General features: G+C 42.8%; 1 protein-coding gene across 1 annotated transcript in view; it reads left to right on the top strand.

Annotated features, from left to right (window-relative positions):
• Window positions 1-21,619, top strand: part of LOC128745717 (hemicentin-2) — a 131,108-nt gene that overhangs the window by 50,709 nt on the left and 58,780 nt on the right. Inside the window, exons 3-4 of the mRNA XM_053842796.1 lie at window positions 10,598-10,719; window positions 10,794-10,944. Of these exons, the coding sequence (XP_053698771.1) occupies window positions 10,598-10,719; window positions 10,794-10,944 (273 nt within the window). The remainder of the gene's footprint in view (window positions 1-10,597; window positions 10,720-10,793; window positions 10,945-21,619) is intronic.

Below are 21,619 nucleotides of genomic sequence, written 5' to 3'. Positions count from 1 at the left end.
GGACGTTGCTCTGTATTACTCTCAAAGTACTCTGTAAGGTAATCCTCAACCGGATCCAGGAGAAGATCGACGCTACTCTCCGGCGGCAGCATACTAGATTTCGTGCTAGCCGATCATGTGTAGATCATATCACAACGCTCCGCATTATATTGGAACAGATCAACGAATTCAAGGACTCTCTTCTTCAGATTCATTCGAACATGCTTCTACCGAGATCCGTCATTCGCAGGCTGAGAGTTTACACTCAGCATTCGCAAGAGTGCTTCCTACCTGCCCGCATACGACCCTAGTTTCCACCGGTATTTCGATTTTCACCAGGAAACGTATTCCGAATGGTACCACGAGAAGGTAGCATGGGAGTTGCTGAGGACCTCCGTGGAATCTATTTTATAGCTGAACAGACCACAAGGTTCCCACGGTGCGCTTTATGCAGCCATTTACCGTCCATAGAAGACTAATGGTGGGTGTACCAGTAAAAAGAGGAAGAACAAAGTTGGTCATTCTTTACCGTTATTTTGGGATTAATATAGGAAATTTTACCGTTGCTCTCTAAAAATATCTCTTCGATTTGATTAACTTCAATATTTCTAAAAAGGCAAAGCCTAGGTGCTACATTCCGTTATCGAAACTTGACCTTCTGTTTATTATACGACAGACTTCGCAGCTGTTAGAATACAGGACAATTGCAGGGCAAGTTGCTACGATCCTAATGATTCCAACAGCCTCTCGCAGCCGAGATTCGAACATACGACGGCTGGCTTATTATGCCAGCATCATACCTCGAAGCCAACTGGGAGGTCAATATTTCCACAATTCATAATATCAATGTCTTTTTATCAATTTAGTTGACCCAAACTGTACCTCCACAACCGGAACAACTTCAGAATCCTGCGCTAAAAGCATTTGTAAAAAATCAACAGGGTAATTGGAAAATATATCATTTACTTATCGTTCTCTATAGTCTTAGGATAGCTAATGCAAATTCTACAGCACCATACTACAGGCTGGTATAATAATGGACTATCATTGAATATAAAAAACTTACATTATGGTCATTACAAATTATTGGCAGGCTGCCATATTGCTGGGAGTAAATTTCCCCAACTGATGTGTGAAACGGATTGAGTCACTCTAACAGGTAGATATCGTAGATATATGTTGGCTCTAAAATAACGATTGAAATGAGTTATGTTGCCAGACAAACGATGAAAAAATACAAGACCATCATGTGGAATGGGATGAAACTCCTACAGGAAGCATCAGCACTGATATAGGTGGAACGAAGATTGATGTTGAACAATTAGACGTGATGACAGATCGAGGTAATTAATATAGGAAAAAGCACGAAAAACGTTTGTGTAAGCATTTCATCTGATCTGATCATGCAGCAAGATAGCAGCAGAAGTGACGTATATGTACATTACTTACTTTGATTCTGACACAGTAAAGGCCCAGACACAATGCATAAGGATTTTACTACGCTGCGGCAACTTGACAGTTTTTCCATGGGTGTTCTGTCAAATTTCCGCAACGTAGTAAAATCCGCGTGCATTGTGTCTGGACCTTAATTCTTTTATCTTAGTCACTGACCGGACTCGCCACGTACTGTGAAGTTGAAAAAAGAATTATTCGTCCTCGTGACCAGAAAATGTTAAGAAATGAATTTAGTACAATTCACAGATTACTAATAAGTGCAAAAGTTATGATTTTGTTGGTTATTATTATAAACCCAATCACAGTGAGTAGCACCCATTAATGGTACCTAAGACCTAAAAACTACCTAAGACGATGTTTGCATTCAATTTAACCTAGCTTTAACGCCTCACGGCTCTTTGCTTTCGGATGATGGCACCTCCATTCATTCAGGCTGCAGTCCTTTAACCGAGCGAACAATTTATGAAGAAGTTTCCCAGGTACGCAGCCATACGTGAATATCAAAAGATTTTGCTTTCGCAACTTCTAACAGCGCGAAATAAACGTCACGACGCTCACTCATTTAATGCGCACACTTGCATCGCTGACATCACGCAGCACCGACATCGACGGAAACATTCCGGCGAGTCCAAGTGTATGCGGGTGTCACTCGTTACAAAACTTCGCTGGGTCGTAACTGATGTGCTTCGTCTTTATCCTTCTTCCGTTGGCGTTGCCATGTAGGTATTTGAGGAGTCGGCCAAAGCAAGCGAGAAAATGACGACGGAAAGCAACGTTACCATGTGTGTAATGCTCAAAGGTTTTCCACTGCCGTCATTTATTTACAGCAAAGTGTTACACACGTAGAACCGTACCGGGTAGCTTTAATTTATTTTCAGCTTTATTCAAGATGTTTGCTATTCGAAATAATTCCAATATTATATATTATATTATAAATGATCCAATATTTTAATATATTTTCGTTTATTAAAGTCTCGTATAATGCAACATTGGTACAAAAATCGGCATAGGCAAAAATACAAAAATTTAATGCCTCAGATATAATTAATTGTGGTTATACATTTTACTAAATACTTAAAATAGCATTCTCAAAATCCATCCACAACGACCACAGCGTTGACTGTTCAGACATTGTACTTAATAACACGCGCTCTGTTTATACCGTTTCGATTGAATATATAAACTTTGCTGTTCAGTTTAACAAAATATGTATGCTCGCGGTTCGGAAACATACTTCATAACATCGTAATAAAGAAAGTACTTGGCGAAAACAAAGGATGCATGTTGAAAACCGCACAAGGACTACAAAGCGATGTCGGTAGAGCGTACACGAGAACGGAAAGAATTTTCATATCATGCTTCCGTAAATTTTCTGCTTGTTTCATCATCACAGTACTGGTATGGTTAGATTAAACCCGAAATAGCAAGCAGTACAGGTATGTTTTTTTGCTATTTCCTAGATTTTTCTAAATAAAAAAATCAAAAATTCCCGTTAAAGGGTGTCCGACATCAAATTGCATCACGGAAAAACGCTGCAGAAAATGCATAAGACTTACCGACTTTGCCGCCTCCAAGAACATGGCCATATGTAGTACAATCTTCCAGCATAGACTCTTACACAAGCACATTCGGAGGTCACCAAATCAGACACGTTTGTTCGACTTTTCGCACTTCTCAGACATCATCGATGTCAGATCCTATCGAAGCGCTAACGTTGGCTCGGACCACCACCTAGTGATAGTTAAGATGCGCCCAAAACTCTCCGTCGTGAACAACATTCGGTACCGACGCAAGCATCGGTTAAGCATCGCGCGTCTGAAGCAACCAGATGTAGCTGCAAACTATGGGCACACACTCGAAACTGCGCTGCCGGAAGCAGGTGAACTGGACGAAGCCCTTCTCGAGGACTACTGTAACACCATCAAAACAGTTATTTTTGTACCTCCGAGGGGATACTGCAATCCTTGGTAACTAACTTATCAATAGTACATCCCCTGAGGGGCCTTCTTCTTTTTCTTCTTCTTCAGCATAGAGCCGGGGTGGCTCGTGCTGTTTCAAGCACTCGTCTCCAGTCAACTCGGTATTGGGCCACTCGTCGCCAATTTCCTAGTCGTCTCAGAAGTCGCAAATCGCTTTTGACCTGGTCGAGCTATCGTGCACGTTGGGCCCCCCTGTTCCTGGTACCGGTGGGGTTGTTGAAGAGGACTGTTTTCGTCGCACTGTCGTCCGGCATCCTTACGACGTGTCCGGCCCACCGTAGCCTGCTAACTTTCGCTAGATGTACGATAGGAGTCTCCGCAAGCAGTGCCTGTAGCTCGTGATTCATACGCCTCCGCCACTCTCCGCTTTCAGTTTGTACTCCGCCAAATATCGTCCGCAGCAAACACGCTCAAACACGGCAAGGACGCGTATGTCCTCCGTGAGCAGCGTCACGGCTTCAAGTCCATAAAAAACTACCGGTCTAATAAGGGTTTTGTACATTGTTAGCTTCGTGCGGCGGCGTACGCTTCCTGATCGTAGCGTTTTACGAAGGGCCAAGTAGGCCCGATTTCCCGCTTGGATGCGCCGCTGGATCTCCTTACTAGTGTTGTTGTCCGCGGTCACCAGTGATCCCAAATAGACGAACTCCTCTACCACTTCTAGTTCGTCAACGGTTACCGTCCGTGGAAGACGCGCGTTTGTTTCCTTTGAGCCTCTTCCTTTCATGTATTTGGTCTTCGACGCATTTATTTTTAGCCCAATTCTCCTAGACTCCGCTTTCAGTCTGGCGTAGATTGCCTCCGCCGTCGCAAAGTTCCTGGCTATGATACCGGAGTCATCTGCAAAGCCTAGAAGTTGGCTACCCTTGGTAAAAATCGTGCCTCTCGTTTCGATGCCCGCTCGTCGGATCACCCCCTCAAAAGCGGTGTTGAACAGCATGCAGGATAAACCGCCACCTTGTCTCAATCCTCGTCGCGTCTCGAAGGGATTCGAGAGTGTCCCAGCCCAGAGATGCGTACGAAACACATCACTCGATCCAATGTAACTCTGATTAGTCGCGTCAGTTTGTCCGGAAAACCGTGTTCGTGCACTATCTGCCATAGCTTGTCTCGATCGACTATATCGTATGCTGCTTTGAAATCAATAAAGATGTGATGCGTGGGCACGTTGTACTCCCGACATTTCTGCAAGATCTGTCGGATAGTAAAACTTTGGTCCGTAGTTGCGCGAGCCCCCATGAAACCCGCCTGATATTTCCCTACGAAATCTTGTGCTATCGGTGATAACCGGCGTAACAGGATCTGAGAGAGTACCTTGTAGGCGGCGTTTAACAGCGTAGTACTGCGATAGTTGCAGCTGTAGATGGGACAAACCACTCTTTCCATCCATTCCTCCGGTAACTTTTCCTCCTCACAAATCCACGAAATAACCCAGTGTAGAGCCTTTGCTAGCGTTTCTCCGCCATGTGGATTAAGCCCTGACGGTAGGCGGTCCTTCCCAGCGGCTTTGTTGGTCTTCAGTAGCCCGATTTCTCGTTTGACTTCTTGGAGATCAGGTGCTAGGACATTACTATCTTCCATGGACGCTCCTGGGTTAATTTCCGTTCCGCCTCCTTCTGCGACTTCGCCATTGAGGTGTTCATCGAAGAACTGCTTCCATCTGTCGACCACCTCGCATTCGTTTGTGATTAGATTCCCCCGCCCCCTCGTCCCTACATATGTTAGGTTTCGGTGTATTCCGAGTTTGGTTCACCTTCTCATAAAACTTGCGCGTGTCATTAGCTCGTAATAGTTGCTCAAGTTCTTCACGATCTCTGTCCTCCTTTTGGCGCTAATTTTCCCAAGCAGTTTTTCCCCTCCACCGCTTGCTGGCATTCCCCATCAAACCAATCAGACCCCTGGTGGGTCTACTCATGATAAATAAGAGCCTATAACTCAATACCGCTTTCGGTAAGAAACATCAAAATGTCTCGTAATTTTAGTTGCCTAAAATCCGATTCATTTAGGACGTAGGATCCAAAGATCGTATGACGCAATTGTGCTTTCTGCAGTAGGAAAGGATATATTCCATCTGTTCCAGGAGATTTGTATAGCGAGAAGCTATTCAAGGCCCACTCAATCGCTTCAGTTGTGACAAGTCTCCGAGCAAAAGCCCATGAGTCTAAGCCACCTAAAATGATTTCCGGATTGTTTCGAACTTCAGGTTCCACATATCTTGGAAAGTGACTATAAAAGAGACATTCTAAGATTTCATTGTCATTCGAACAGTATTCGCCGTTCGAACTTCGAATGTTATTAACTTGATAATCTTTTGATTTTGACAGTATGTTATTAAGTCGACTTGCCTCGCCGGAACTGGAAACGTTGCTGCAGAACCTGTGCCAGTGCGTGCGTGCGTGCTGAAGATCGTTGAGCCTTTGCATAGGCTTTCCGGGCCTGCTTGAAACGCTCCACGCCATCCCTACGACGTCTATTCCAGGCTCTCCTGCATTGTTTCTTTAGTTCCGCGAGATGAAAGTTCCACCATGGTGTTCCTCAAGTCGCTTTAATAGTTTTTAGCGGGCAAGCTACTTCATAAGCTTCCGCAATTAAAGATGTTGTGACTTCTACAGCCACATCCAAGTCGACCGATGACTCAATCGTCCGTTCGAAACCTCGAAATTTCGTCGCCAGTTCCTCCTGAAAGAGTTCCCAGTCGGAAAATCTCGGATTGCGAAATATTGCAGCGTTCAAGGAAACACCCAAATGATCAAAATATATAAAGCAATGATCAGATATTGGTGTCTCATTTGAAACATGCCATTATGCCAACTCATGACTGATCCTGTTAGAGCAAAGTGCTATATCTAACACCTTCTCTCTACCAGCTCGTATGAAAGTTGGACAACTTCCAACTTTGAGTATTCCTAGATTAGTAGTACTCAAATATTCCATCAAATCAGAGCCTCTCAGGTTGATATCCGAGCTGCTCCAAATGATGTGATGGGCATTGGCACTGCGTACAATGAACGGAAGCCCATTTGATTGGCAGAATCTCACCACATTTCTGAAATCGACGCTGAGAAACGGTTCGTCACGTGGTAAGTATGCAGAACAGTAGACATAGCGCCCAAGAACATCATCCTCGACGAGTTCTACTGTGACTGCACAAATATCGCGAGTAGTCAATTCAGAGATAAGGCATGCACTTATTGACTTCTCAAATGATTCTACCTACTACTCAAATGATCAAAACTACTCAAAATCGGAGTTTGTACACTTTAAGGGCATTTTGAGTAGTTTTAACCAAGTTTTAGCTAAATCCGACCAGTTTACGGGTAAACTCATTTAAGAGTGTATACAACAATATGCATGCCCTGGGCATCAAACGAGGATTTGTCATGCCAGTTTTGCTGAAAACAGCAAAGTTCTGGTTTCCAATACCCATCGATAATACGTAGCGGAGTATATGCACAAATAATCTCCAACACAAATCAGACAGAAAATTGTAAGCGATGCCAATAATGTTGGCCAGAACGCACTTGACGTAATCTCCATAAAAGAAATGGAATAGGACTCCTATGTTGTTCCCACGAGACGCAAAGGACAGCAAAGATCGACCGTACCAGAGCCCCGCATGGCACAGTAGGTGCAAGATACCCAAAGCACTCCGTTCGCGACTGGCATGTTTTCACCCCTCCAGCCATTCAGTCATCGGCACGGAGTTAGACCTTGACTTAGGGGCTACTGATTTGCCGACTCTCACGGTAGGGTCAGGCCCCGTGGCTCAATTTTTGCCTAAATGTGCAGTTCGGCGCCAACCGCCAACAATTCTAAAGCCACTTGGTTTTACTTGAATTTTATAAAGGTTTTATTGCGGTATTAATCATTACCTCTGGGTTTATTGTGATATTGCGCAATACCAAGAGGATACGAGTCCAAACACACTTATAGCTAGCTAGAAAACCATAATAAAACTGTTAATAAAGCAAATTTATTGGGGTTGCTTATATTACCACGTTAAAACTTGTTGGCTACACCACGTCTCTTCTAACTTACCATAAGTCTGGCGTAGCAATACAAAATGGAGCACCAATCAAAATTGATCTTATCGCGGCTACTTGTCAAACCGCAATAAATCTGTTAGTTTTATAGAGCTATTAAAACGGTAACACCCTGACCAAACAGTTTTTTGCTGCTATTATGAGGAATACCAAAGTTCAAAACCAAAATCATTTTTTTATGCGAAGCCATATTGCCATATTCTAATATTTTGTTAAGCTCGAAAACAAAAATTCATCAAAACAAAGTGTTTTGCAGAAAGAAAGTTATTATCAATCGGTTTTCCTGTCAGAGGGAGCAACTAAAATGATTTTGCTAGAAATTGAGATTGACTAACTGAATATTTTCATTTTGTTAAAACAACCAGTTTTCGAAAATTGCAAAATTTCAGTGGTTCGCTGATTTTATCGACCAATCATATCAATATGCACGATGAAATCAAATGCGCACTTGCTGCAAACCAACGAAATTGCTTAAAATTTAATAAATATTCTATGGGACATTTTATTCTGATCACTATAAACCAAATCGTTCAGAATGATCTGTCAGTAAAATTTAAACTTTTCTGCTCACGGATATATTTTCAAGTTGACAAACCTAGCGAAATTATTTAGCTTTTGCAAGAAAAGCGAAAAACTTTTTTAAATTATGGCGATGGCTGTCAAGCAGCGAAAACTTAACCGGTTTTATTGCAGCTTTCAGCAGAGCGTGATTCGACTATTTGAGCTTATAACCTGATTCTTATAGCATTAACATTCTGAGAAGTGGGCCACTTGGTCAGAAAGCAGTTTTATAGCGGTCATCAGAAAGTTCTGATGGAGCTCATAGTTTTATTAGCTGTTTTATTAAATTGGTCATGAAAACCACTATACGAATGTAATAAAACTTGGAATTGTTCCTTGGGATGGCCCGGCCCCTGTCCCATACCCTAGCCGGCACCACGTGGAGGTACGGATAGGAGTTAGTAAACACATATTTACACATATTCACTCATTTGCCAGCCTCATTTGCGAAAGCATCTTTAATTCTTTTTTTTTTTTGTTTGATTATAGTCACTTGACACAGACTTGATGAGAAAAAAATTTCACATTATCTGCATAAATCAGTATAATTGCATGGAATTTAGCATCAGGCAATTTGTACGTGTAAAGTACGAATAATAATGGTCCAAGGTGACTGCCGTGTGGCACCCTTGAGTGCCACAGTAAACGAGCAAGATTTGTAGCCGCGCATTTTTACAAATTGCGTGACAGTCCTGGATTTGGGTGTATTGTACGGGATGACAAGCTGTTAAACAACTAAATCTTTGCTGGAACAAAATATCTTGTCCCATAAACTACGTCTATTATGTAAACAAAGACTGCAAATCTGATTGGTGTCATCATCTTGACTTGGTCTATATAAGATACAATTCGCAAAAAACTGATAATGATGTTGCTCTGTTTCATCAGTGCCAATACAATTCCTCCGCATGTTAAAGTGCTTTTTTAAATAGGTTGAAACTATGTTGAAACATAGTGAATAAATAAGCTTGCATTGTTTCGGACCAAAGTGGTTAAGAAAACTTTTCCTAAGCTGACAAAATCTCTATGTTGCACTTTTTTTGAACCAACTAAGCGCAACCGGTGCTGCAGAACTGTTTCTCTCCTAGCAAGAGGTGTTTCAATAAAGAGAGCAAGCCGGATGTGAGTTTGAAGTTTATAAATTATCAAAAGCAGCACGTGTACGGCGGCCCATCGGCCAACAACAGACAGGAAATGAAATATTTTTCTATACTTGTTGGTAGGTATATACTATGCTGCAAAGTTTTTGCGCTGCTAGTGCGAGATATGATTCGAATGGACGAAAAAATACATCTGCGGTGTCTAGTTGCACGAACTGAATCTTCTCTATCTGCCATCAGAATTCTTGTTCTGCCTTGTATGTATGTGTGTCATGTATATGTGCCACATATATACATAGAGAGATAGGAAACCGAAGTATTCCGTCTACTTTTTTAACCCTTACTTTCTGGCTGATCCGATGGTGGTCGAAAGCTGACTGGAAGTAGAATTTGTGACGGTCAAAGAAACAGCAATTTCTTTCATTTGTACACTTTTGTAAATAGCACACAGCATTTAACATCGTTCCCACAAGCGGCGGTCCGGTGGTCTGTGGATGGTGACGACGTAATTGAGGATTGGCACTACGTATTTGGCTGCTCCAATGCGGCACGTGGTTTGTGTACCTACCAGTTGGGAAAATAATTACAGTTCTGGCCGCTTCATGACATAGTACTACTCCGGAAGGGCTCGTCGAAAGGACCAAGCTGCAATCAGCAATCAATTCTAAATTGGAGCAGCCTATGGTGATACCGTTTGGGTCAGACGAATCGCCGGAGGCAGAGCAGCAAGGGGTTGCAGGAAAAGGATTAGCTTTATATCTAATACTGTTTTTTATTGTACCCCTTTTTGCTGCATTGGTCTAACCATTCACAGAGAATGTTTCGTCCACTTTCTGTGTCTGGGCACCAGCAGCTTTTCCACCGGAGGACAGCCATTGCTAGCAATGCTAGTTTGGGATGTTCTTTTTAACTTGACCGATTACCCTGAGGAACGATTACGCTTTGTAAGCCATAATTTGTGCGATTACCACTTTTGTGCTTGATCTACAGGATGGAAGGAGCACGTGCGAGTCGAAATGCTGTACGAGTTTTCTTCTGTTGAGGCTAAACTTATGCTGCCAATACCAACGTGGTCTACCAAGCATATGAAAATTTTAATGAAATGAACCTGGAGCATTTCGTTTCGTACTGCATGTACTAATACGAAGACGGGCTATAACCTTAGATACGAGTAAGTAGTAAGCTGCAACTTGTAATACTTCCGCAGGTTCATGTGGAATGCTAGCCAGATCTTTAACTTAATAAATTGAAGGGCTGCATGTTCTAGAATACTGGACTCAAATCGTTACCGCTGAAAGAACATTGAAACAGTAGACGTTTACTATAGTCTAAGCTTATCTTTTAAGAATTTTCTTTCATTAAAATAAAACTCAGCAATAATCGAAACCTTTTGAAACCTCACTTGGTGCCAGTTACAATCCACTCTATTGGTTAACCACAAACTAATGAAAACTTTCCTTCATTTCTATCATCTTTCCAGTTCCACCCAGTGTCCGGGCGATACCACCTAGCGGGCAGCTGACAGCCCGAAAAGGTGGAGCAGTAACTCTAGAGTGCAAGGCATCCGGCAATCCGGTTCCATCCATTTACTGGACGAAGCGGGTTAGTGTCAATATCGAATGTTTGCAATGTCTGGGATATAATTTTAAGATTGTTTTCAACCACTTCACTTGCAGAGTGGCGCTGGTAAGTCGGCGGCCAAAATTGGCGAAGGACCAATCCTGACCCTGGAGCGCGTGGAGCGGCAGCAGGCAGGAGTGTATCAATGTACGGCAGATAATAACGTTGGTGATCCGGTCACGGTGGATATGCGACTCGATGTGCTATGTAAGTCAATTCAATTTTAGTTTGATTTAATTTTTTTTTCTACTCCATTCCACCGTCTCATTTGACATTCAAGTCAATCTACTTAATAAAGAGTTATATTGCATGACAAGTACCTAACAGGTAATCTGAATAATTCTCCAACATCAATCTAAATCTGTCCGATGCTAATTGATATATCAATAATTTAATTTGAAAGAAAGCGCTGAAAACAGATAAAATAGCTTCGCTCTCCATTTGAACGTCCGACAGCTCTAAGTCTCTAGCGTTGAAATAATTCTTTCTACTCTACATTTCAAATTAAGTAGGTTACATTACCAACCCATTCCATCGTACCTTGTCACCGCCCGAAGCGCAAGTCGTTAGTCTCTGGAGTATAACACACAGCCCTTCCGAGCTCAGTGGGAGGAAATGCGATGGAATGAACCTAACTAGCTGCTTCGCGAGCCCTCCGCTAGAATCGTTCCTTTTGCCGGCTTTTCCACAAGCAAAACTGCAAACATTACTGCAGAAATGAAAATTGTGCACAGGCGGAAAAGCGGGTGGGTATCACTCCCTTTTCCCACTTGGGAAATTCATTCTTGCCGACACCGCTCAGGGGTCTGTCAGGAGTCGGCGATACGGGGAGCTACGGCATCCCTTTCCACTTATAGTCGCCAATGTTTAGTGGTTGCCTGAAATAGTGCAAAGAGTGTCATTTCCTTTGGTCTTCGGACTCGGTTGATATATACTTACTGAAATTATAATTTATCAAGCGAAGCTGTTCTAGCTATGCCATACGAAACTAGACTGTGATGTTTACTGTACCAGTGTCAGATGTCAGATGCATGGCTCGAGTTAACTCTTTTCCCACACTCATCAGAAGGTTTCATGTGCTATTGCAGATGAAAAGTGCGAGTGTGATATGATTCGGAAAGTATTGCACTGGAGAACACTTATCATGAAATAACTTTCGAAATTTAATTGTACTTTAACATTAATGTTAAGCATAACTTTTGCCAATAATATGTATATTTACAATTTCGACTAAATCATGAAAGAGGCTCTGTAGTCATGAAGGAACAGAAGCTGCTTCGACTGCTGGTCGTCAATTCAGTTCAGTTCTACCAGCATAGAGCCGTGGTGACTTTAGCCATATCAAGAATTCCTCTCCACTGTACTCGGTTCTGGACTACTCGTCTCAAATTCTTTGAGCATACGCAAATCGACTTCAACCCGGTCGAGTCATCTAGCTAGCACATTGGGTCCCACTAGTCCTGGTGCTGGTGGAGCTCTTGAAGAGAACGGATTTCACTGCACAGTCATCCTTGCTAGGCGACCGACACACCGCAAGTTTCCAACTTTCGCCGGGTGTAGTATGGGGATCTTTCTAAGTTGTGCCAACAACTCGTGGTTATAGGGGTTCCTCTTCCCGTTTGTACTCCGCCAAAAATAGTCCGCAACACCTTTCGTACAAATACGGCAAATGCACGTATGGTTTTCTTAAGCAAAGTTATTGTCTCAAATCCGTAATGGACTATCAGTCTGAATAGCGTTTTGTACATCATCAGCTTTGTGTGGCGGAATATGTTTCGAAGCGTCTTGCGGAGGGGAATACTTTCCAGCTCGATGTCCACCTTGAATACGTCGTTGAATCTCCTTACTCGTATTATTGTCGGCGGTGACCAGAGATCTCAAAAATACAAATTAATCAACCACTTCCAGCCGCTGTCTGTGTAAAGCGAATGTTGTTTTCTTTGGAGCCTCTTCCTACCATATATTTGGTTCTCTTCGCATTGATTCGTAACCCTATTCTCCTAATCACCGTTTTTGGTCCGGCGTAGATTGCCTCCGCCATCCCAAGTTTTCAAGTGCAGATGTCGAGGTCATCTGCGAAGGTATGGAGTTGGCTACTCTTGCTGAAGATCGTTCCTTTCGTATTGATGCCGGCTGGTCGAATCACACCTTCAATAGCGATGTTAAATAACATACAGGGCAGCCCATCACCTTGCTGCAACGCGTTGTACGATTCGAAAGGACTCAAGAGTGTCCCCGGAGCATGCACGTAACACATCATTTGCTCCAAGGTAGCTTTGATTGGCCGCATCAATTTGTCCGGAAAACCGTACTCGTGCAATATCAGTCATAGCTGTTCGCGCTTGACTGAATCGTTTGCTACCCTGAAATTCACGAAAATATAATGCATGTTCACGTTGTACTCCCGACATTTCTGAAGGATTTATTGAGTAAAAATATTGAGTAAAAATTTGATCAGTAGAAGTACAAGCCCCCATAGATGCCCTACGAATTCTCTTGCTAGTGGGGATAGCCAACGTAACATAATCTGGGACAGAACGTTGTAGGCGGCGTTGACCAGCGGAATGCCGCGGTAATTACAGCAATTTAGCCGATCGTCCTTTTTGTAGATGGGACAAACCACACCTTCCGCCCACTCCTCCGCTAGTTTCCCCTCTTTCTCCCCCTCGCAAATCCTTAAAATTATCCAGTGATATGCATATACCTGGATTTGGTGTGTGTCATTTACGACATTGGTTGAACTTCTCAGAGAACATACGCGTCTCATTAGCCCGGAATAGTTATTCTAGCTCTTCATGGTCTCTGTCCTCATTCTGGCGCGATCAACTCATTCCGCACTAGTCAATACTTTGCCTAAGTGCTCCCTTGTGGCAATGCTTAGATAGCTTTTCTAAGCTCTTTTTCCTCTCCTTTGCTCGTTGGTATTCAAACGTCAAACCAATCATCTTGGGCGCTCGAGGTTTTCTCATCTAGCACCGCGATTACTGCGGCTTCATAGACGGCCGAGCGTATGCTACTCCATCCTTCTTCGAGATTCGAGGCTCCTACCATCACGGAGGAAGGTAGAGCTTCATCCAGTACGCACACGATATTCTCGGCAACTCGCGGGTCGTCTAATTGCCCAATGTTTAACCGAGAAGGGTGGCTTTGTCACGAGGTATAAACCGTCGATAGTTTTGAACGCAAATGTACTGCTACTAGGTAATGGTTCGAGTGATGTTCGAGAAAAACTGGCCATCGATGAGAATATGGTCGACTTGGTTCAAGGTTCGTTAGTCAGGTGATCTCCAGGTGGCTTTACGGATATCTTTATAGGGAAAAAAAGCTGATCACCAGCCCTCGGAAAGCTGCAAAGTTGACGCATCGATGGCCGTTGGCGTTCGTGTCGGTGTGCAGATCATAGGGCCTGATCACCAGTCTATACATTGTCTATACATTCTATACATTCTCTGCCGACCTGGTCGTTCATATCGCCGATGGCGATAATAATGTTCCGTGGCGAGCAACTGTCATACATTGCGCTTTCTTCTCGTTGTTGAAGAGGCCTTCGGTCTTCATGCCTTCTGGCCTTGGCAACAGATCTCCCGCAGTGCCACGATGCTGAATTTTCGAGGCTCTAACTGATCGACCAGCACCCTGTCGCTATCTATCAAATTTATCAATCTGCAGTTATCGACCTTAGTTTCCACTGGTGTTGGTTACCCGCTAATATTGCTCGTATTCCGGCTCGTACCACGAGGAGGTAGGGATAGGAGTTGCTGGATAAGAGGCTAAGGACCTCTCTGTATCGTGCATTATTCAGCCGTTCGCCAGCCTATCGGTAGCGTTGCATTCGGTAAAATACAATCCGCAAATTGTCCACCCAGTTGGCCTCAAGGTATGGTATGGCACAGCCAAGCGTCGCATGTTCGAATTTCAATTAAGAGAAGCTTTAAAAGTCAGTAGTATCTGTCGTGTCCGTCGGTTATTTTCAACCTAGACCTCCGGAACACGGAACAACGTCCGTCAAAGTCTACGTTCGTCCAAAAACTGACTCTTGTTTAGAGCATGCTATATCATGCCACAGTATGCGTAAGTCTCATATTGAACGATTCATTTCTCTCCTTGTCTCTCATCGTTCGTATGACGGTATTCTTCCTATGCAAGGGATTTCAGTTACACTCAAGTAAATAATCCAGTTTCATTAGATTTGTTTTACGCTGATTCATCTAACTCGGCTCGTTCCCTACAGTATCATTGCATTAGTCCCGCAATCATCCTGTACTCTTACAGCTGGCGAACTCTGTCGTATAAAAACCTAGACTTAATTTTACAATCAGCGGGTGTTACTGCGTTTACAGTACATTTCAATGCCAATGCAGAGTATTATTTTTGGAGCTTCTGCTAATAACATTCAAAGAAATAGAACCAGCGAGAGGCGCTGTGTCAACCTTTCTTTTAGTTAATACAACAACAAATTGTAATAATGATTTTCGTAGTTTTCATAATATTTAACTATTGCAGCTGGACCATAAGAGTAAGAAAAACACTATAACTATACATCACAACGCCCCAGACCGTCGATATGTGATGATATGGTAGAGCAATAGTGAGTTTTGGTAAGACGAGGCATTCTAAACCAGATCCATGGTGTCCAAAACACAAAGCGATTTATATGCAGTGGACCCCCCTCCCCCGTTCATTCGAACGATTCCTCATGCAAACTAACTTTAATTTGGACTACTGACAACCATAAATATACTGAAACTTGTATGAACTGGCTGCCCTGCTCATTGTTATTGTTTTGGTGGTTTGATTCAGTTGGCAGTTGCAAGAGGCGAATATTTCATTCTCCGATCGTTTCTATCACAATCGTTAGGAAAATGGAATGAGAAACAAATTAAACACCCTAGATCAGTACAAACAAATCGTGTTTATATGCACTACCTGCATAGGCAAATGATTGAAAATGACATTTGAACCATTTTTAATTTGCACGTCGTGCAAACCAGTGGGGTTCAAATTAAAAAGTGTTCAGATTAAAAACGGTCAAACGATTATTTGTTCATTTGTATTTGTATGTTTTATTCATTCATGGATAAAGCCAAGCACTATAACGTTTGCATTAAAAAAATGGACTTTTTTCGGATGGTGATAAAAAGAAAACTATGATAGCTAATTGAGTGTGATAAATTTCCCATGGAATGTTATATTTGTGTCCTTGTAAAAGAAATTCTACGCCCTTGCTAGCGGCTTTCCGGTAGTTAACCGGAACATTCGCCATAGCGGACGAATCCATGCATTTGAGCATGTTTTTGAGTTCTTTCTTCGTTTTATTTATCAATTCCTTCTCAGTTTTCGCGACAAAATTGTTGGAGTAGATCTTACGCTTCAGGTTTGCCCAGAAATTCTCGATGGAACGCAACTGGGAGACGTTGGGCGAGTTCGCCGATTTTGATATTCAGCTGCTCCATATCCTCCAACGATCGCTTCAAGTAGTGGGCTGACCCCAGATCCGGCCAGAACACCGCGTCTTCGCCTTTATGGTATTTATAGATAAACGATGCAACTTCGTACTATACAATTCCCCGTTCACGGCCAGTCCGAAACGAAAGAAGAGCGGCTTTGACATTCCCTTCTCGCTAGTTGTCAGCCACAGCAGAACCTTCTTGGGGAACTTGGTGGGTGGAATGAACTTCACAGTCAGTCGTTGCCATCCAGGTCATAGGTTGGCCATAGGTCTCGTCGTCCATCACCACCGCCATGTCGCGATTCGCCGGGAAAATCGTCTTGACCATCTTATTCAACCGCTGCCGCTGCGTCATTGCCTTCAGCTCCGAGACCAGTGGACAGGACATGTCGCTCCCTGATATGTATGTCCATGTTCATCAGGTACTTTTTCACTGTTTGGCCGGTTGGCGGTTTGGCGCACGCACCGATGTAGCCACTTTTCCCTCGATCTTCCTTTTCAGCATCCTTTGGAGCTTCTTGTCGCTCAGGGTCATTAACCGTCCGGAACCGGGCTTTTTTCGATGCTCTGATTGTTGTCCAATAGTGCCAAGATGTTGTGGATGCCAGAAAGGGCGTATCCGGCGTCCACAAAGTGCCGCACGATGTCCGTTTTCGACGCGGCAAGGTAGCGGGGTCGAACTCTAAGGGGCTTTCAACAGTATAAAATATCTGGATGTAGGCAGTTATTGGTTCACAGGATCCAAAGGTGGTTCGGTGAATCTCGGCTGCAGTAATTTAGTAAAGCGGAGGGCGCGTTACAATCTCAAATGTTCATAAAAGACTGGATGGTCGGTGAATCGATCTCGCCATTTAAAATCTTTGCCACAAACATTACTTGCAAAACTTGGCTACGCTGCTCAAGTGTCTGAAAACCCAAGTAACGGCAACGATCGGGATACAGTGGTAGATTCACTAGAACACGCCATGGTAAGTCTCTCGTCGCAAGCTTCATGAAACGTGTTTGCAGCTGTTTGATACGCAGGTTCCAGGACAATTGATAGAGGCACTGAATAAAGCATGCATTTTCTATCGGCGGGCGTACTAACAGTACAGTACAGCGCCTTCAAGCAGTGAGGATCACTGAAGTCACGAGCAATTTTAGCGATTAAACCGAGCTGTTGGGAAGCTTTCGCTATTGCTGTGCTGCGATGATCGTTGAAGGTGAGTTTGGCGTTAAGCAGTACCCCATAGTCATTGACTTGAACGACTCTTGTGAGTACATGTTCATTTATTTGGTGGTTAAAAGTACTCACTTGGACATATTGCGACGCTTATAATAAGCCAATTTTTCCTACACCAACCAGCATACATATCCCAGAGCCTTTGAAGCCGAATACAATCATCAATGGAACGAACCACCGAATATAATTTCAAGTCATCAGCACACATCAGCTCGCATCCAACTGGAAGCTGCAAAGCAATATCGTCAGTATCGTCAAGCTGCACACGTAGATCTCTCCCACATTAGTAGAAACTGAGCCATTTCGTAAGATTCCGAGATTCGCCCAATCTAAATTTGCTACAGCAGTATTTTATGGTCGATAGGATCGAACGCAGCCTTTAAATCCGTATAAATCACATCAATTCTTGCCTTTTGTTCCATGTGGGATACACAAGTAGACATGAAACCGAGTAGGTTCGTTTTTACTGATCGACCTGGCATTAATCCGTATTGTTCAGTGAAGATACAGCATTTTGGTCTGGCAATAATAAAATTACTTATTACTATTTCAAAAAGATTTCCTTTAAAACATTGGTACACACGCAATACACGCTCATGCAATAAGCCTCCTTTCGCTTCTCATACGATATAAATAATGGTGACACATGAAGCGACTCTCATTTCCTCGTAACGTTGCATTCACGCATTTTTATCTGGCTGAGCCCGGATGGACTACCCCGGTCGGCTCAGAACATAAATTTAACATTCAATTCGATCACCCGCGCCGATCGGTGACTCGATCGAGCGACGACGCCGGCAGGACGAAGTACTTTCATTAAAACGTCGCGTTTGCACCACATTCTAGGTGAACGAACGCGCATGATTCTTAACCTGCGGCAACGAACAGTTTCCAAAACAAATGCGCTGTTGCATTTTGCCGACTAAGGCAAACAACGAAGCGCGGAACTGTTCGAGGTACTAAAGCCACGTGACTTAAGCAGTGGCGTATTGGCATGAAAGGGTTGGCCGCTCAGCGAGGCTATATGCTCGGAGCGTGCCAGACTCGCTCATGTAAATAGGGTAAAGTGGTCCAGAACGCACCGCTTAAGCAAAACATCATTTTGCAGAGCAACGGCGTGTTTGTTCCGCGTTTTTCAACTTCTAGAAGGCTTTCTTTTTTGCACTTACTCCTGGTGGGGGATCTTTTTTACACTTACTCCTGGTGAAATTTCTTAACAAAAACCAGTATTTTTTGTTATTTTTGGCAAGAGCAAAAATCATTATGTGAGGCAGAACGCCAAAGCCCGTGGACAAAACGCTCCAAGTTTGCCCAGCTATGCGTTAAACGCAACCAAAAAATTTACCATTCAATCACGTGTTGTATAAACTCCTAAAACTAGGCTTCCGCAATGGCGGAAGCGTTCGTTATAGCGTTTGTTACATACGCTTGTTTGCTGGGATACAATGGGTTCATATCTCAACATAATTGGCAATAAAATTTAATCATCTACTTTTCTCCAACTGATGTGTGATGAAATATTGTAAGTTAAACAATGTACAATTAGGTTTAAGGCCAATTCTAAGTCCTATACAATACATAATATTGCTACATTTTTAATAAATAATCCGAAACAAAAGATGTACTGCAAATTAAAAATATTTTATAACTGTTCGATCCCACTGTGGTGCATTCTACCCCTGTTTTGTATTTTAAAGTTTTTTGCAATTAATGTGAAAAACATGCCTAGTTAATGCCGTTTTTGTGATGAATCATCGAGTATGACAGTATATCAATTAGATAGACCGTATTAATTATGAAATTTGCATACCGACTAGTGGTAAAAGCTTAAGAGAAACCCGTGATTTCTTACATGTAGAATGAGATCGCTTGATTTTATTGGATGTGGCTATTTTTGATGCTTTTACATGCTATACAATTTTGAATTAGCTTGTTTTACACCAAAATAAAATGCGCATTCATAATTTTACCAAATAGTTTCCGCGTTTTTAAACAATTAATAGCATAGGTGCGTTCTGGACAGTCTTCCCCTATGTATCCCCCCTATTTGTTGACGAAACAAAGTCCCCGCGCGAGGGGCCATGTATGCGCGAGAGGGAAGCTCGACGGACAGCGTGAGGTCTGCCGCTAGGCAGACTAGGACGGAACTACCTCGAGAAGGAGGAGTTTCATTAGGGAGAAGAGCGCTTTTAGCAAGTAGGAAATAACCTTATAGAAGTGTCGGTTGTCGGTGAGTGATAGTAAAGACGTTTTTTTTATTTACGGAAAAAGAAAAGTAGTCCGTAAAAGACGGGCTGCACACACAATTGAAAGCTCAACCAATAAGAGCCATCGACTGAATAGAGTTGGCGAGCGGTGGTTCAAATGGAGGAAGAAACCTTGCTGCTTCATTTTCCACCATTGACATAAGATATTCATAATTGTGCCAAAGGTAGAAAATCATCGAAAAATTGAGATGTTTTGTATATTTATTTGTTTATTAGAGACACAAACAAGCAAACAAAACATTGACACGATATCATAACAGCAAGCTGCAATTTCCACATTTAACTATAATAAACACGTTTATTCGTCATCAATGCTGTATTAATTAGGTTTGCGTCATTATTTCCAGGAGGTAAATTATAATAGCACATACGCTCGACTCATTAGCAATGCACAATTAAAACACTTAAACATAAACGAGCGCGTACCTTCAAAATAAATGTGATGCGTGGTTTTGACAATTTTGCCTGGGCGGACATAGATTTTATAATTTTCAATCGGTATTTTATAGGAAAATTAATCTATTAACACGAAAGCTAAATTGACATCGTTCGATGAAATGCAGCTGCTTTGCGTGTTTTATTACCACCATTTCCGTGTCCGTTTTCCGCAACTCCGAACAAAGGTAATATTGAGGCCTCGTCCTTTGGTCTTCTATGGAAAGTCAACCGTGGACTTACACACGGGCAAATTGCCCCCTGAATATAATTCGAGTGGTATATTCAAGAGCGAACTTTTCGACCGTGCAAATTTCAGCCTGAAATGAAGCGGCTTTTCATGATCAGACAGCTGCGCAAATGGCCAGCTTTTACTCTGCACTTTGCCTGCCAGAGGATTCAAGTGCCCCATAATGCGTATTTTGATTATATGGAAAGCCCTCGGGAAATGAACATGAAGCTGAAAATTGCTTTATACCGGTAAAATTCAAACGAACGGTTGAATTTACGTGCTGCTGGGAGAAGAGTTGTTAATCGGTCGATGTTTACGGTAAAAATCACCTGAATGTTAATTACTATTGTAGCTGTGGAGCGGAAAGAGCGGCCCACTTGTTGAAAACTGGCGGTCCCCGTTGGAAACTGGTGATGCGATTCGAGTTCAGAGCCAACAATGTTGATGTCGATAATATGGAAGCATTTCACGCTGACTGAATAAGTGATACTCGGTGCCAATAAATTGAGTCTGTAAAATTATCACTAACTGGAAATCAGCGTGAATGTTTCTACAACAAGGTTGCTAACGTACCTACTGATAGTAGCGAATGTGGTGCCATTTTCCTCCCACTCCATACATATCCTTTCCCATTGCAACCGAACAGGATTAGACAGCAAAAAACTTGATAGAATTATGAATATTTTGTAAGCAAAAAAACTACAACTATTCAACAAACCTATTATTCAAACTTGATGGTTTGGAGAGTGAAATAGAATTGAATCGAATTTTCACATTTCTTTACTTTTAACCGCAGGCGCGGCTACCTTAAGGATGGTACCACCGGATTGCTTGTGGTAGCATCTCTTCCTCCTTATTTCCAAAACACCAGACACGGCTCGAACCTTGAGGGCATCCTGATGGAGCGTTGCTGGCGGGTTTGGACTTTTGAATAGCATTCCGGCGTAGGAAGAGCTGGAGTGACTGGTTGTTCTGGATCTTCTAGTTCAAGTGGTCCAGCTAGTTCATCTTCATGGCCAGTTGGTAACTCCAAGGTTTCTAAAATTGGGTTTTCAACAGTTACCATAAATCCGAACGAACAGGTGATCGAAATGTTGTCTCAGATATGGTTGCTGCTGGTACATGGTGAAGTCCGAACATGTCCACTAGAATGCTTAGTCGACAAGTCAGACTCCGGCGGATTGCTGTCTACTTCATGATGCTTTGGCTGGTTTGCATGCGACCGTATCAACTTGCGCCTTCCATGTTGAACTTTCAGCAATACGTTGTAGTTGACG

The sequence above is a fragment of the Sabethes cyaneus genome, chromosome 1 (assembly GCF_943734655.1).
Source record: "Sabethes cyaneus chromosome 1, idSabCyanKW18_F2, whole genome shotgun sequence".
In the NCBI taxonomy this organism is placed as follows: domain Eukaryota; kingdom Metazoa; phylum Arthropoda; class Insecta; order Diptera; family Culicidae; genus Sabethes; species Sabethes cyaneus.
The sequence above is the reverse complement of the archived record's forward strand: the minus strand, read 5'-3'. Positions and strand labels throughout refer to the sequence as shown.